Source organism: Heterocephalus glaber, unplaced genomic scaffold (assembly GCF_053883595.1).
Source record: "Heterocephalus glaber isolate CG9 unplaced genomic scaffold, H.glaber_assembly_v1.0 deba00001610, whole genome shotgun sequence".
NCBI classification, from domain to species: Eukaryota; Metazoa; Chordata; class Mammalia; order Rodentia; family Bathyergidae; genus Heterocephalus; species Heterocephalus glaber.
Genome location: NW_028258381.1, coordinates 32184149 through 32201731, shown reverse-complemented (window position 1 = coordinate 32201731; position 17583 = coordinate 32184149). Strand labels below are relative to the sequence as shown.

General features: G+C 40.4%; 1 protein-coding gene and 2 pseudogenes across 7 annotated transcripts in view; 1 reads left to right on the top strand and 2 right to left on the bottom strand.

Annotated features, from left to right (window-relative positions):
- The window catches only part of Anln (anillin, actin binding protein), a 122734-nt gene that overhangs the window by 59695 nt on the left and 45456 nt on the right, over positions 1–17583 (top strand). For 6 of the 7 annotated variants that reach the window (XM_021254585.2, XM_004840293.4, XM_021254586.2 and 3 more), the window contains 2 exons: positions 10422–10594; positions 12736–14043. In XM_021254585.2, the coding sequence (XP_021110244.2) occupies positions 10422–10594; positions 12736–12859 (297 nt within the window). In that variant the 3' untranslated portion in view covers positions 12860–14043. Of the gene's footprint in view, positions 1–10421; positions 10595–12735; positions 14044–17583 lie in introns of those variants that run through there. The other variant, XM_087196412.1, reaches the window with a different exon arrangement.
- Positions 810–2900, bottom strand: LOC106008974 (uncharacterized; annotated as a pseudogene).
- Positions 4785–6783, bottom strand: LOC106009002 (nibrin pseudogene; annotated as a pseudogene).

The window sequence follows — 17583 nt, the reverse complement described above, 5'->3', positions numbered from 1 at the left end:
CTACACATGTTACATTACTGAATTAGGCATATTCCATTTCCTTTTGAAGGACTTCAGTTCTTAGAACCAAAGAAATACAAAGTATTAACCATATAATGATCCCGGGTGGAAAAAGAAGAGTCATGCCAGAAAAAAAGAGGAAGAGAGGTGCATAATGTTGTAACTTTGACCAATGAGGTGCAATGCAAATCATGTTCTTTTAATTAAGGAGCCACTAACATATTGACCAAGAGGTTCATTTAAGGTATATTGTCCTAGAATGCAAATCATGTATTATCTATAATGATTTAGACTTTTGACAGAATTCCCTGAACTATTCTTCATTTTCACTGGGCTTATTTGCTTCTTTGATATGTTGCTGAAGATTTTCCAGTTAGTGTATTCATAGTTTTATCTCTATATTATTTTCTCTGACAACTGAGGCAGAACATACCACTGGCAACCCTGCCACATTCGCTGCTGTCAAAGGTCTTCCAACCATTTTTCTTTTGCGTGAACTCTGACGCCCGCAGAGAACTTGTTTCTGGGCAAGGACTTTTCCATGCTTAACGTATTTCTACAACAGCTCATTTTCTGTGATCTATCATCACTGATGATAGGGTCTATCTTCCCATAAGACTTTCCTGGTCTCTGCATTCATACTGTTTTTCTCTCAGCATATACTTATTGGCCAACAGTGAGCTAGGTTTTACTCAAGGGTCTTCTGCCATAAGTGTATCATGGTTTATTCTTTTGTGTTTTTTATGACATAAAATGTGATGTAACCGACCACTAAAAGCACCATTACATTCAATGAGCTATATTCTCTGCTAGGGGTGAACATCTGGGATCTCTGTCCCACAATGGCTCTGTATCCTATTTGCTTGAAATTTGCTGTTGTTTAATGAAGTCTCAGAAGGCTTCTGCACAATCACCATGCTAATGGGATTTTTCTCCTGTAGGAGATCACTTCTTTGTGATAAGCTGTGACTCTTTGAGAAAATATTTTTCAACTTCACTGAGTCAACACATTTCTCTCTTACATGCAGCATTCCCTTATGATAAACAAGGCAGGACAAGTGGGAGAAAGCTTTCCCACAGTCAGAGCACCCATAGGGCCTCTCTCTCCTGTATGAGTTCTCCGATGTCTATTGAGGCATGACTTATCTCTGAAAGCTTTCCCACAGTCACTACACATATAGGGCTTCTCTCCTGTGTGAATTCTCTGATGGTTAATGAGACCTGACCTGTGTGAACAGGATTTTCCACACTCATTACATACAAAAGGAGTCTTCCCTGTGTGAAATCTCTGATGTGAGATCAAGCATGTTTTCTGGCTGAAGCCTTTCCCACATTCATTACACACATAAGGTTTCTCTCCAGTATAAGTACGCTGATGCATAAGGAGATTGCCCTTCTGGATGAAGCCTCTTCCACATTCATTGCATGTGTAAGGCTTCTCTTCAGTATGGGTTCGCTGATGTACAGTCAGATTGCCTTTCTGAGTGAGGCCTTTTCCACAGTCACTGCATACATATGATCTCTCTCCTGTATGAATTTTCAGATGTGCATTGAGCTGTGATTTCCAGCAGAATGCCTTGTCACATTCAGCACATTCATAGAGTTTTTCTCCTGTATGAGTTCTCTAATGTTCAATGAGCCCAGACTTTCTGGAGAATGCTTTCTCACACAGACTGCATCCATGAGGTTTCTTCCCTGTATGAACTTGCTGATGATTAATAAGCCGAGATTTCTTGATGAAACCCTTTTCACAATCACTGCATACATAGGGTTTTTCTCCTGTATGAATTTTCTGATGTGCAATGAACTGTGACTTCCAGAGGAATGCTTTGTCACATTCAGGGCATTCATACCGGTTCTCTCGTATATGAGTTTTCTGATGTTCATTGAGCCTGGATTTTCTGCAGAAGGCTTTCCCACATACATTGCATCTATGAGGTCTCTCTCCTGTATGAACTCTCTGGTGATCAATGAGGCGAGACCTCTTGAGGAAGGCCTTTCCACATTCAGTGCATACATGGGGTTTAGCTGTCTTTTGAGTTATCTGATGTGAATTTGTATACACAGAACTTTCACATTCTGGGAATTTAATTTCAGTATGAAATTTTTCATGCTTGGCATGGAGGAATGATTTTCCATCTCCATTAATCTCAACAGGATTCTTTACTTGATAGCTTCTGTTCTGTTTAACTGCACTTAAATTTAATTTCAGTGGGTTCTCATGTAAGTCATATATATCATGATTTTGCATTAAAAGGAAATTGCTTGTCCTCTGACGAATGACACTTCCAAATACATTATGTTTATGGCGTTCTCTTCAGCCATCTTTGGGTTTGTGAGTGTATCTGTATATCAACTTTCTGGATTTCCAGATAGATTTGACTGTGGATTGCATCCTCCACTGTCCATCGTTCTCCATGTAGCAACTTGGAAAGGGGATGTGGCTGGCTGGCTTGATAGCCCACTGACACCAGGCTGCTGTAGTTCTCCAGCATCACATCTCGGTACAGGTCCTTTTGACCAAGGCCCAGGAGCTGCCACTCCTCCCAGGTGAACCTCACAGCCACATCTTCCGGGGTCAGTGACTCCTGAGTCTTAATCATTTTCTTCTGTTATTGGGAAATGGCCAGTAATCAGGAGGCTGTGTTTTTGGTCTTCTTCTTCTTCTGCCCTAAACTTCTAGCTAGGAATCTTAGTCTCCAATCAGTGGTGTCTCCACAATGGTGGTACCCAGGTCCTGCAGCATCCTCCCACTTTACCTGGTGTGTCTTGCTGCTGGAACCAGGCCCTGTGGGCATTTTAGATTTGATTCCTTCTTGACCTCTTCCATAGCTTTCCTCTCAGAAGCTGCACTTCCGTGAACTCTTAGTGTTCTTGGGGCTCCCCCGGTCTCCTTGTTCTGCCTATGGGGGCTGATGAGCGTGAAATGTTTAAGGCATTTAAAAAGCCATAAAAATAATTTCAGTCAATCTTTGCTATCAGACCAATGGATGTTCCCCCATGTAGTTCTCCACATAGATAATTCTTGTGCTAAAATTATTTATTGTTCCTATACATTTCTTAAGATTCTTATCCTATATAGTAACTATGTTATTGTAATTGCACATTTTTAAATATACAAATCATATATCATATATATTATTCTACAAGTTGCCTTGCTTGAGTCAACACGTATGTGAAGTTACTCTAGGTGGATATGTGTAATTCTAGCTTGCTTCATTTCTCTGTAGTACAGTATTCCATTATAAGGCCTTATCACATTTCATTTATTCCTTTTTCTATTTATAGACACTTAGATTATTTCCAAATTGGTGCTATTATAAACAGTGCTGCTCTGATTTAACTTTTTGTATACATCGATGGACATTCTTTCTTGAGTTTTACCTAGTAGAATTGCTGGGTACAAGATTTGGACATCTTCAACTTGACTAGATTTTGTCAAATGATTCTTGAAAATGGTTGTACAATTTTCTGCTCTCACCAGGAATGTAAGAGTTCTTAGTTTTCCTTACTCCCACCAACACTTGATATGTTGTCCTTTTAATCTTTGGTCAGTACGAGAGAGGCTAAATGTTACGTCACTGTTTTTCTTTTGTGTTTCCCTGATTACCAGAGTAGGATCTTTTCTTGTATTTATAGCCATTTATATTTTCTCTTCTCTTAATTGATTTTCTATATTTTTCATCTCTTTTGGTAAATTACAGTTATATTTCTGTAGCTTTATCTTTTAGCTTTAAAAGGCATTATCTTTTAGCTTTAAAGAGTCTTTTTATGAATAGAATGTTAAGAAAATCAACTCTGTCAATCTATTGCATTGTTTGTGCTTTTCTGAGTCTTAAGAAAGCTGCTGGGTGTCTGTAATCCCAGCCCCCGGGAAGATGAGGCAGGAGGATTAGTGAAAGTTTGAGACCAGCCTGGGGTGCATAGCTAGACTCTGTCCCCCAAAAAACCAACAATAACAAAAACTGAAAGGAAGGAAGGAAGGAAGAAAGAAAGAAAGAAAGAAAGAAAGAAAGAAAGAAAGAAAGAAAGAAAGAAAGATTGAAAGATTGATTCTTACTCTGCAGTGGAAAAGATTTCTCTTAAGCCAGGGATGGTGGCTCACACCTGTAATCCCAACCCTCAGGAAGCTCAGGCAGGAGGATCACCAGGAGTTCAAGGCCAGCCTGAACTACACAGTGAAACTATCTCCAAAAAAACAAAACAGACGAAAAAGAATTTCTCTTATATCTCCTTCCAAAGTTACAAAGTTTTATAGTTCACGTTTAATGTACCTCAAATTGATGTATTTTTCTAGACAGCCGATTGTGCCAGTGTTGTTGAATGGTCCCTCCTCCCCTCCCTGGTTCACAGTGCCGCTTCTGGCATATACGAAGATATTCATTGTACGTATGTGGATAAAATGTCATTGGTTTAATTTTAGGGTTTCTGTGCCGTTTCCTTTGCTGTGTTTCTCTACCCCAGTCTTAATCATCACAGCTTGAAAAGAGATCTTAATGCCTGGTAAGGCACTTCCCCTAATTTGTTATCATTCAGTAATGTATCACCTTCGCTTTTTTTTTTTTTTTTTAGAGTTTTGTGCATTTTATTTAACAAATTTGGGCCACAAAAAAAAAATCTCTTCCATACACTGTATTCATGTATCTCGGCCTGAAGTAAATGTTTGCTGGGAAGCTTGTTTTCATAATTTCCTTTTTTTTTTTTTTTTGGTACCAGGGATCGAACTCGGGACCTTGCGCTTGTGAGGCAGGTGACAGCTTATAGTTTCTTTTTAAAGTTCTCAATTATCTTCTCCTTTTAACATTAGGATTATACTTAAAGAGATCATCAGCAAGAGACTCTTCTTTTGCATGTTGCTTTTGTACCTCCGTTTCCTGTCTCAACCAGTCTTGTGACTATGCCTTCTTTCGAGCATGATGAGCTATTAGATCTGATCCTGCAATGATGTGCGGAAGTTTACCTGCTCCAGGAAAGGTGACCTTTTTGAATTTCTTGAAATTCTTTAGTTGATGACCATGATCATTATTTATCCCACACAGTTTTCTGTAAGTGGAGTTATTAACCACCAGTGATCTGAATTCAGTCATTAACAACTTTTTTGGAAGCATCTCACTGTTGTCCTGAAGTTCATCATTATTAGGTATTTCTTTAGTTGACGACAGTGATTCTTTCTTGAGCTCACATTTCTTCCCAACTTCACTTTCTTGGGGTATTTTGTCACTTTCTGGTATTATTTTATCATCAAAATTGTTATTTGTTTCTATATCCAATCTTGGCTTTTTTCTAATGTTGACATCTTCTTGTTTTTCAACTTTCACTTCAGTTTCTAACTCTGGTCTTGTGTTCTTGAATAACTGCTCCAATAGTTCATCTTCTATGGCCAAATCAATTTCTTTGCTTTTTTTGATCTTAGACTTTCTGTAGAAACAGATTTACTGTCAGAGTTTTTCACACTGGATTTTAAATCTTCATCATCTGGAAATAAGTTTCCTGATTTTGTGTCCATAGGTTCATTCTGAGATAGATTTTGCTCTTTGTTTTCCATAGTGAGGTTATAGCAGGTTGTGTTTGTTCTAAAAGAGAACAAGACATTTCTATTCTTGCTGATTTGGATGAAGACATTTCTTGGTTTTCTTCATCCCTTTCACTTTTTTTGGGAGATGGCTGAAAGTAGTTTCTAATGGTATTTGTCTGTTGCTGAGAAGCTCGATCTCTACTTTTATCTACACTTGGGAATTTAGTTGGTGAAAGCCGATAGTTTTGGATATTTGCCCTAACCAGAGTATTTGATGCTATGTTATCATTGGAGCTTCTTTGGGGGGCTTCTTTTATAATGGCTATTTCTTGTGAAGATGATCCACATTTTTGTTCCGTTTTGGAGATTTTTATTTCTTTTGTCTTTTCACTTGAATACATACGTGTATGTGCCTGGTCCAATTCTGTGTCAGCTACATATGTTGCAGTGTTCTCAGGAGCACTTGACATGTGTTTTTCACTGACTGGCCAGTCTTATGAAAGGCTTAGCCCTGGAGTCTTTGTCTTTAATCCTGTGCTGGGCTGGTCCTGAGGATCAGAATAATTCTCTGTAGTCATGAAAATAACTGCCAATCCAATTTCTGCTTCAGGAATAGGTCTAAGACCCTTCCTTTGGATTATATCCATAATTGAGTGAATCCATTTTTTCTGGGAGTCGGGAATTAAGATTTGTGTATTTGTTATTCCTATGTCAACAACACAAGTTCCAGGAGCTGAAAAAAAACTTAACTTCTTCTTAATTTTCTTGGGCTATCAACCTAGCTTCTCCACCTCCAAAAACAACTGCTGAACTTAATTTCTTATACTGTTTGGTATTTAAAAATACAAATGTTTTCCCTTTGAAGATTTGTTTATTTTTACTTCCAATGGCTGGTTCATCAACAGGTGGGTAAAAACTTTCAATTTGTGGAGGCTATTTCTTGGACTGAACTGCTTTAACAAATTCAGTAAAATATTCTGGCTTTACAATCGGACATTCACAAATGAGTGCACATATTGTTTTAATGGTAACTTTAACCGATACCACAACAAGGTGAGTACATTCTTCTGTCCAGGTGTTTACTGTAAGTCCTCCAGGTTGTAATATAGCTTGACTTAAAGCAGTTTCCCAGTGACATCTAAACAAGAGGAGCACGCAACCAAAGGCTCGTATTCTGCTCTGAATTTACTTTCAAACACTCCAAAGGTAACTCTATCCTCTGTCTTCAAAGTTCGAGAAAGGCCATTCTGCATTTTTTCCCCTCATTAACAAAGGTATCACACTTAGAATTAATTATCTTTTATTGTTAAAGTAGGAATTTCACCTGTTTGCAAGTTAGTTACAGAAAAGTTAGCAGTTAACACAGCATGAAAAACTGATGGACTGATCATTGTCAATTACAGTGGCACAGGTTTTCCTTCCAACAACATACTCAACACCAGTCAAAAATCTATACGGTTTTCCTGGCCAAGATGCTGGGTGGGAGTGCTCTGAACCGCTACTGGTTCAGGGTGATACACGACTCATGACTCCTCCTTTCCTCAAACAGACTGCTCAACTTAATTTGTCTAAAGTTTTTTTTTTCCTCTCTCTCTCTTTTTTCTTTCTTTTACAACTACAGGAAACCCAAGAGCAAAACTCAGGCTATTTCTTGAACTCAATCTTTCTTGCTCACTAACAAAATCTGTGGCCTACCTCTGCGGTGCTACAAGCCACAGGGATGCCTTTCTTGCGTTTTCCTCTGATCTTTTTTTTCCAATCATAATGTAAACTTCTGGGGACATGATCGAGTCGTAGGTACCCGTTTAACCTTCTATCTACGTACCCATAATGACCATACAAGAGGCAACCGATTGAACATGTGATAAACATTTTCTACTGCTGGGAGTGCAAAGAAGTGGGGAAATTAACTTTTCCTGTTCTACTGATATCATAGGGAAAGGGTCTGAAACGAAACAAAGTACCCACTTCTGTGACTGCCGCTCAGTCTTTACAAAAATAAACCCTACGCTCCAGACAGGGTGAGGTTCTGCGGTCCCTTCCCGGGGTCCGCCGGGGACAGCTCACAGCCAGGGCTCCCTGCGGGGGCCGGGGAAAGCGAGCCCACCCCACCGCCCCGCCACAGCCAGGTTCAAATCCCCGCCCCCCCCCCCCCGCCTTTTTTTTGTTACCGGGGATCGAACTCGGGACTCTGCGCTTTCGAGGCACTGCTGAGCTAAATCCCCGGCCCATCACCTTTGGTTTTTACACATGTGCTCGCGTGCACAAGCATTGTATATATTTTACTTTTTATAATTAAAAATATTCAAGTGGTTACAAAATAAATGAGAAATGATACAATGAATTCCTGGCTTCAGTGAATATTTTCATGTTTTGTTCATGTGTCCACAACCCACAAACCTTTTGTTCTTTGCTGGGGGTATTTTAAAGCAATTGTTAGACTTCATATTAATCATTTCATCCATGGGAGGCCAGGCTGTGGGTTCCTAGTGTTGGCCCAAGGGAATCCAGGGTTTCAGCTGGCCTACTCTTCTCTCTTAATGATTTTGCCCTTGACAGATTCTTCTACTTTATGAATGTGTGTTAGTTATCTAGCATTTGAGGACTTATGTAATGGGAGATCTTTCAGACTGTTTAGTTTCCCATATATACTGGAAAGATAAAATCACTCTTTTTAAAAGTATTTATTTATTTATTTATTTATTTGGAGTTTTTTTGGACAGGGTCTTGCTATGTAGTTTAGGCTGGACTTGAACTCACTATGTAACTCAGGCTGGCCTCCACCTCGCACTGGTCCTTCTGCTGAGATTATAGACATATGCCACCACCCTGGGCAGAAACATAAAAAAAGAACTTTTTTTTTGGTTTGTTGGGATAAGGCCTGACTGTCATTCAGGCTGGCCTTGACCATACTATGTCACCCAGGTTGGCCACAAACTTATGGTGATCCTCCTACTTCACCAAGTGCTGGGATTACAGGTGTGTACCACCACGCCTGGCAGCATAAAATAATTATTTAGAGAGTCCCCTATGGCTAATTTAATTTGTTTTAAATTTTTTATGATTAAGAAAAATGGTGATTGCATATGTATACACATCTTTGTGTGATGATAATTATTATTATATGCTTTTTGGTGGTACTGGGGATTGAACCCAAGGCCTTCACGCTGAGCTACATCCCCAGCCTCTTTATTTTTTATTTTACACTCTCCCCAGTAGAATTTAAGAATTTCTGTTACCCTCCAACCAATCAGCAGAGGTTTTTACTCTTCTGTCCAGACTTAGCCAGTATAAGGGTTTAAAACGGTACATTTTAATTTCCTTTTTAATTACTAACAGAGTTGACAGTTTTATTTGCTTTATCGATTATTTGTGCCCATATGTATCCCTTCTTTCCTTTTCAGGACCATTTGATCTCATGAATTTTTCTCTCTCCTCTGGCCCATACAGCATAGGAATTACATGGCTCCCAAAGCTACAAGGCAATTGTTTGGCCTCATCTTTTAGAGATACATAAAAAATATTTACACACAAAATACGACATCTAGATTTCTGTTTATTGAAAGGGGAGAGGAGAGTGAGGTATAGACAGACACAAGGTAGCTGAATGTGTGTTTCTGATTGTTGCAGCTGGGTGAAGTACTTGGGGCTGCTGCAGTGCACTGTTCTGTTTGAAGTTTTCCATATCCATAATAATGTTTTTGTTTGCTTCTTTGTTTTAGGTATATAGGATATTTGACAAGAGAAATCAGTTGATATTTTTGGTGTCTATTTTTATGTCTGGCAAGAAATAGTAATAAATACTGAATATATTTCTTTCAGGCCAATATAACTGTGTTAAGTTTTAAAATTTTTTAGTTTGTAATTTTAATTGACAAATAATAATTGAATATATGTTTCAGTACATAGGTACATTGTGAATTGATCCACTTGAGCTGATTAGCTTGCTATCGTTCCAAGTACTTATCATTTCCTTGTGGTAGGAACATTAAAAATCCTCTTTCAGATGTTTTTTCCCTTTTAGCTATTCGGAAATAAATATTTGCGTTAACTATAGTCACTGTGCTGTGCAGTAGAACTCACTCCTCCCAAAGGTTTTGACTGTGTGCCCGTGGACCACACCTCTGCTTCCTTTCTTTCTTCCCAGCCTCTGGTGACCACTGCCCCATCCTGTACTGCTGGGAATTTGACTTTCTGAAGTTCCATACAAAAGTGAGATCACATGGTACCTATTTCTCTGCTCCTGACTTGTTTAACTTAACCTTATGTCTTCTAGGTTCGTCCATATTGTTGCAAATGACAGTGTCTTGTTCCCTTAGAAGGTTGATTGCCCCATTCTGTAGGCAGCACATTTCTCAGTCATTCTTCTGTTGCCGGGCACCTAGGTTGTCTGCATACCTTGGCCACTCACTGTGAATGATCCTGCAGGCAACACCGTGCTGACATCTCTTTGACGCACTGATTTAGGCATCTTTGGGTGTATACCAGTGACAGGATTGCTAGAGCATATCGTAATGCTTTCCTTTTTATTTATTTATTTTTTAAATTTTGAGACAGGGTCTGACTAAGTTACCCAGGGTGTCCTTGAACCCATGACCCTCCTGCTTCAGCTTACTGTGTAGCTGACAGTATAGGTGTGCACCACCCTACCTGGTCCTTTTTAGTTTTAATTTATATAAAGCTACCTGCTGTTTAATGTTTATTGACCTAAATGGTTTTATTTTCTATTAACACTTTTATTTATTTTTAAAATTCGTATTAGTACATGTACATGTTTGCGGTACGTAACCACCTTCATCCTGGGGAATTAGCACATTATACGTAACACTTGGTTCTTTTTCTTTCCCCTGCCCCATTCCTCCCTCCCCTAATTATCTGCTAATATTTTTTAAATTTATGTTTCAAGAATCCCATAGGAAGGATGAACCTAGCCAACTGTACCAGCCAGCAGATAGAACCAGCCAACAGAGAATTTTGTGCAAGACGCAACACTTTTGAATTAATCACTGTCCGACCACAAAGAGAAGACGACCGGGAGACTCTGGTCAGCCAGTGCAGGGACACGCTCTGCGTCACCAAGTATGTATTGGCCTGCTGTTCTTTGTGTTAACTATGTCATCAGTTGCCTAACTTCGGTGTACAAACTTACAGTTAGGGGCAATGGATGGAACTGGATACAGTCTCTTTATTTATCAGGCTCTTACCTGATGTTGCAGGCAGGGAGGTGGGCAAAACTAGCTCTATGGTTTTTAGTGCAAAAGTATTACAAAGCTACATCCTAGACACACTATACCAAAGTAGAAGAGTAGTCCAGAGACTGCCAGCATGTTTCAAAATAACTAGATCACCCATTCTTTGAAGTCTTGATCTGTAGGTTACTTTCAGATTTGTTCCTCTTAGCTCTTCTACATACAGTAGTAGTATCAGATAGGACAGGAGACATGAGGTGGGATTATAATCATTTTGCTTCATAATTGCCCTGTCCGTGCCCAATGAGGGGAACAACCAAAGCACAGCACTCAGAGTTCCTGACCACAGCATCCCCCTTGTTGTCTTGTAATATTATCACAGTTCTCATGTAACCCTGTCTTCTCCCTGCCGCAGAAGCCCTCCTGGACTTCTCCTGGGGCCTCCCCCAAGGCAGAAGGAACGAGACCATGTGTTACTCTAGTCACCCTGCCCTCGATTTCTGTGTGCACCTTGGCCCAAATGCATCCTGGGAGCCCTGCACCCCTGGTGCAGTCCTGCCTGCGTCTTCAGCTTTGCTTGGGGCTCTGAAAGTTATTTCACAACAGGATAAACATTCTGCATCCCTCTTGCATTAATGATCTATTAGGGCCTTCTAAACCTCAACCTTTTATCTAAATTTAATGTACCTCATTTTCATTCCTACTCACCAAGCTTGCTGTCTTTTCCTTCTTCAATATGAAAGATTTCTGTTTTGGTCAATATTGCCCACTTCAAAATAGACACTGCTCCTTTGAACTAGAGGTGCTTTAACAGTTGGGAGGCAGGATTTTGTGCAGCTTTGAAGCCCACAGACTTAAGGTTTTTTGATTTCTTTAGTTGTTTAATGCTGGGGACTGAACCCAGGAGCTTGTACATAGGATGGTGCTGTACCCTCCCCAGTCCAACAGACCTCCATTTAATCCCGACTCAGTAGTGTGACCATGGCAGATCATTTACCTCTGTCACCCTCTAAATTCTGTGTCAAAAGGAAGAAAATAAATGTCACAGAGTGACGAAAGAATCCCGAGTAGACACTGAGCACAGTGGCAAGCACGTGGAATGAGCCTGGCCAACAGTTACGGTTACTCCTGTAAGGAGTCTTCCCCCTCCCCACTGACCTCGAGGAGATGGTGAAGGAAGGGAGGAGCTGTAAAGATGCAGAATTGGTATAGTACCACAACCTACCTGGCATGGTGACACATGCTTGGAAACTCAGCACTCTGGGACACTGTGGCAGGAGCATCAGAAGTTTAAGCCCAGCCTGGGCAATTTAGCAACTCAGTGAGACCCTGTCTCAAAAAATAATAATGGCTGGGGATGTAGCTCAGATGAAGGCACTGGGTTCAGACCCCAGGACACAAAAAACAAATTACAAATAAAACGAAAACCCTCCTCGCAGCTGGCTCTTCTCTGTAGAAGGATGGTCTGGCCATGTATTGAAGAATTCTTCCCTTCCCCGCCACTGCCTGCCCACCAACCAGTTATTCCATCTGTAGCTTCATGAGGAAGAGATTGCTAATACAACAGAGGTTAGGATAGGCAGCCTTAGGATCTTGAGATAATTGGTTGTAAATACCATGTTCTACCAACATATTAGGGCAGAAATAATGGCGAACAATGCAAAGAGGAATTACCTGTAGGGCCCTCACTGCTCTCAGGGAGCCTGGCACTGGAGGACACTGGACTCCAAGGTTCTGCATGCAGCAGGTGTCCCACACACCAGGTGCCTGTGCAAACTCTCACCTTCTTTGACTGGAAACATCACTCATGGAATGGAATGAAGCGCTATGATCAGCTAGCCAAATGGCGGGTATTTTTATTCTGTTGTGCTTGGAAAAGGACCTCACTCCTTGGCTCGTGGTTTGCTCCATTAAAAGATGGTCAGGATGGGTCTTTTTACCGGTTTGTGTTGGCACTGTTCCCCCTGTGCGGGTCCCTGAAGTGCGGAGTGGAGGAGGGGAGAATGTGACCGCTGCTCTGTGCTCCTATAGGAACTGGCTCTCTGCAGACACGAAGGAGGAGCGGGATCTCTGGATGCAGAAACTCAACCAGGTTCTCGTGGATATTCGCCTCTGGCAGCCCGATGCTTGCTACCAGCCTATTGGGAAGCCATAAACCACAGGAATTTCCATATCACGTGGAGACATTTTTGTGCTATGTCATAAATGTATCTTAAGAAAACGTACTTTAGAGCATCAGATTTACTGATTGCATTTTGTGCTTTAAATAGGAAAGGGTTTGTGCAAATATTCACGACATATTATGCAGTATTTATGTCTTTTGTGTAAAACTTCAACTGCTTCCTGTCATTCATAAGTGATTGGAAGTCAATTCATTATAGTTGTTGCTAAATCTAAATTGAAGAGTTTAATTTCCTAGAAATATAATTGTGCAGTTGTTCATGACAAAATATTTTTGTAGAAGTATGAAACTCTTGAGTTATTTTCTTGGAGCTGTGGTCTTGAAGCAGCAAGGTCTTCCAGGGTTGGAGACAGAGGCCTCCAATTTGTGATCCGTTCTCAGCCTCAGTAGGTTTTTCAAAAGTTTATAGTTATCTCTTGATAAATGATTTGTTAATACAGTACTGAAAAAAAATCCCTAAGGGACTCTAGGAACATTTTCAGTAATGGACATGAGCACTTTTTCAAATACAAATGTCCTACCTTAGAGCTTGAGGCCACCTTTAAGAAAAGATGTAGACAGGCAACATTGTGTGAGATTTGGGGTCAAATATTTTATAGGGGACACTTAATCACGTGGTTTACATGTACCCAGTTACATATGCTGTGTGGTGCACATTTTCATAGAATTCATGCTTTATTGAAATAATTATTTTTGCTATGTAGCTTACAGACTCCCAGACTTTAGCATATTAATTCTTTCTGTCCCTGTAACAAGAACAAATGTAAATTGAAGGACCTTTGTATTACAAGAAGTAAACTCTTAACAAGCTGAGCTGCTACAGAATAATACTTTGCTTGCCAAAGTTCTTGTCTTTTCTTTTACGTCTGTGTATGACAGTGTCTATCTAGCAACCCCTTTTGAAATCATTCTGAAAATGCTAAGTCATGTATTACCTTTAAAAACCTAATACCTTTTGTTATTATAAAATATTTGTAAAGCATGGTCTCAACTTTTAAGTACACTCTGAATTTCCTTTCTGAACTGTTATCGATAATTTCATGTAAAACACTAAATTCTGTCACCTTCTGTTGTCTTTATGCATTCAAATGCTTTTCTTATGTATATTATAAAAATGTATTCTGTGACTCCTGCTGAAGTAAACACTTGTGCATGGGTTATGGCATCAGTTATTTAAGAGGCCGTGTGTGCTGTGGGTGCTGAACCGGCCCAGTTCTAGCCTCCCGGGGGGTATCGTCCTGACAGGATCTCGAGCATCTGTTCTCCCTCCCCCAGTGCCTGCTCTCTGTGGGTTCCCAGCATGGCTGTGAAGTGCATGTGTAAGGAAGGCTCCACTTCTGAGGCATGTCAGCACAGTGTGGTAGCTGGATGTGTACTTGAGGATACAGCGTGTGATTCCCAGGTGCTTAGCAGAGGTGACTGTAACATCACCAGCCAGAACTGGAGATAGGTTGGATGGGACTGATGAGAAGGTCCCTGGTATTTATTTTTATTTTTTCATTTTTACTTTTTTCCCCAGTAACAGGGATTGAACTCAGGACCTTGTGCTTGCAAGGCAGGCCCAGTGCCACTGAGCTAAATCCCTGGCCCCTTGCCTGGTATTTATTGATAGGCTTGTGTTTTGTTTGGAATAGCATAATATATCAGGGTAAAAAATTCAAGAGCCACACCCAAGTTAAGGTGAAAAGTCTCTTTGTTATAAGCACTTTTAGCAGTTTTTGTGTGTCTTCCCAGAGACAGACTATGTATGTTACTTAAAAATATTCTTTTGTTCATGAGTTCCATACATGCTGTTTGCTGTAATGTAAAGTAAAAAAAAGTAAAAGTATCTCTTCGAGATCAGTCTACTTTGGTATGTTAGAGTGTATATGAAGCTCAATCTTAGAAGCAATTTTGGTTAAGGTGATTGTGAAACATCAAGTTAGAGATACCCCATCATCAAGTTAGAGATACCCCATCAAACGGTGGAAAATACCGTTCTGGTGATTTCACTGACATCTGCTTCAAGGGGCTTCACTGGAACCATTAGAGTGGATAAATCACCCAGACAATAAAATGCGGAGAGAAATAATAATAAAAGAAACACTGTTCTTCAGGGGCAAAGAGAAAAAATGTGGCTAACAGGTGTCTGTGTGCAAGAACAAAGGTGAAGTCTGTTCCTGAGGCTCAGCAGAGCTGTGGGTCTGAGTATGAAATCATAAGGCAGGTGAACAAAAGCAGGAATTCACGTGTGCAGTAGGCAGTTGAGTACAGTAGTTCAAATAAAAGTCAGGTTACAGTAAAACCCATGGAGGAAAAATGATAAACTTGAGTACATTACAAAGTCCTTACCAGTGTGTATAGACAAAGGTAAAAACATGAGCAATAGATGAACTAATGTCTAAAACATAAAAGAGCTCCTGTGAGTGGCTGTCGTATTTTAGCATCCATTATGTGCCAAGTGTTATCTCTGGTGTGTGCATTCTCTCACATGATCTTCACGTGACCTTGTGAAATCAGTATTGAACCGAAAACTTGGGTAACTTTCTTTGGTATTGGGGATCAAACTTGGGACCTTGTGCTCATGAGGCAGGCAGCGGCACCACTGACCTAAATCCCTAGTCCCTGGGTAACTTTCTTGAGGCCACACTTAGCGAGTAACAGACCAGGACATAAACCAAACACTATTCCAGAATCCACATATTTCACTGTTACACTATGGTATTTGTCAGTTGATTAATAAAAAACATTTCACTGAGGGGTAAATAATAGCAGGAATTATGAACACACAAACAAATCTGGATCTAAGAAACATGTAAAAATAATATTCATAAACAGAAAAATACAAATTTAAGTGGCTGTGGGTTATTGAGCTACAGGCTGGTGAAACTAGCCAGGGTTGATTAGAAACAAACACCACACTCTTGGTGAGAAAAGGAACCAACACAGCCCTCTTGGGTTTGTTAACTTCCAGGAATCTGCTAAAACTCAAGATCATATTGTCTAGTCTGACTTGGAGGTATCAGAGATTTTGCAACAAGCTTTACTCAGAAATTCAAGGGCGTCATTGGGCACTAGCAAAATGGAGAGGTCCCCGACCTCCTGCAGCCACCTAGGTCTTGGTTTTTGTGTGACACAAGCCTTCTGGCCCAGAATAATAGTCAAGGGAGGCATCACTTTATCTCAGACAGCAGGGAGCCTCTAGGTGAGGAAATATCTCCCTCCATAGTTGTAGAGCTTTTATAACTCACAGGAATCCTGCCAAACAAATCCACAAATTCTGTGTATTTACTGCAAGCAGTCCTCAACCAGCCACATCCCACTAAGAGCATTCCACAGATAAAAGTCCTCTTGTCAAATATCAGTCTGTTTAGCTGGAGGTCCAGTTTTCAGCAGGTTTACAAGGAATTTAGGTGTGTTGTTCATCTTTCTCTAGAAGCAAAGTTTAGCTATTTAGCTCCTCCCCACTGTCCTTAGACAAACTTGCATGTGAGCAGAGATCTACATAAAAGGATGATCATTGCAATAGAACTTCTAAAAGGAAAAATAGAAATAACCTGAGAATTTGTCAACAGGGAAGAAAATTTAAAATAATCTTCGAGAACACTAATAGGCAATCATGGTACAAAATCCCATGTAGGGACCAAAAAGAATGAAGCGAGCCAGGGTATTTCTGGATGAAGAAATGAGTGTGTTACTATGCTGACATGGAGAGGTGAAGATGGGGGAGAACTGGAACATAGTGGTAAAAAAATACAAAACAGAAGGAAGGATGAATTGAATAGAACCTAGAAGAGATGTGGAATCTTGAACTCCATGCCAACATTCAGCATTTGTTATGGCTTAAATCTAGAATTTCCCCCCAAAGCCTCCTATGTTCAGAGGTGGGGCTTTGGGAAAGTGATTGGATCATGGGGTACTGTACTTATGAGTGGATTCATCCGTTGATGAGTTGGTGGCTGAATGTGCTGTAAGGAGGTTATCCTGGTTAGGAGTGGTTCTCTGGAGGACTGACCTGCAAAGGTGTATTTTTGTCTCTTGGTGGAATGACCTGGAAGTGTACATTTTTGTCCCTGGCTCCTCCTGTCTCTCTGCTTCTTGGCTGCCATGGGGTGAGCAGCTTTCCTCTGCCAGACCCTCGCACCATGCTGCTTCTGCCTTGGAGCCAGCCCATTATGGCCTGAATCCTCTGAACCAAACCAACCTTTTCTTCTTTAAGTTCTAGGTGTTGTGTGTTTTGTCCAGTGATGGGAAAACCACTAATACAGTAAATTTGTGAGTTCTGAAGAAATAGGTGCATGGACTGCAGTCATGTAGGCAGGCAGCTGTGGAATGATGCTCAGGCCGGGCTGTCCTTTTTCATGAAATGTGCTGGCCATAGGAACCCCATGGAGGCAGGGACAACTTGTATGGAAGCATTGCACAACTGTTTCAAGCTAGGGCCACCATCAGCCCTTGAGACTGCAAAGTCATGGAGGGCAGAGGTCTCTAATCCCTGCAAGAGTTCATGCTCTGAAGTCTGAACCCCAGAGACACACCTGCTTCCCATTTTCAACAGGATGTCCACATTTTTCTGTAGAACTTTAAAAAATTGCAAAGCATTTTTGATTTCCATCATATTGGGAATATTAACATTTCAAATTAAATCTTTATAGTCTTTTAATCAAATCCAACAATCTACACAAGTGCAATTTTATCCTCCATTAACTATTTAAAAA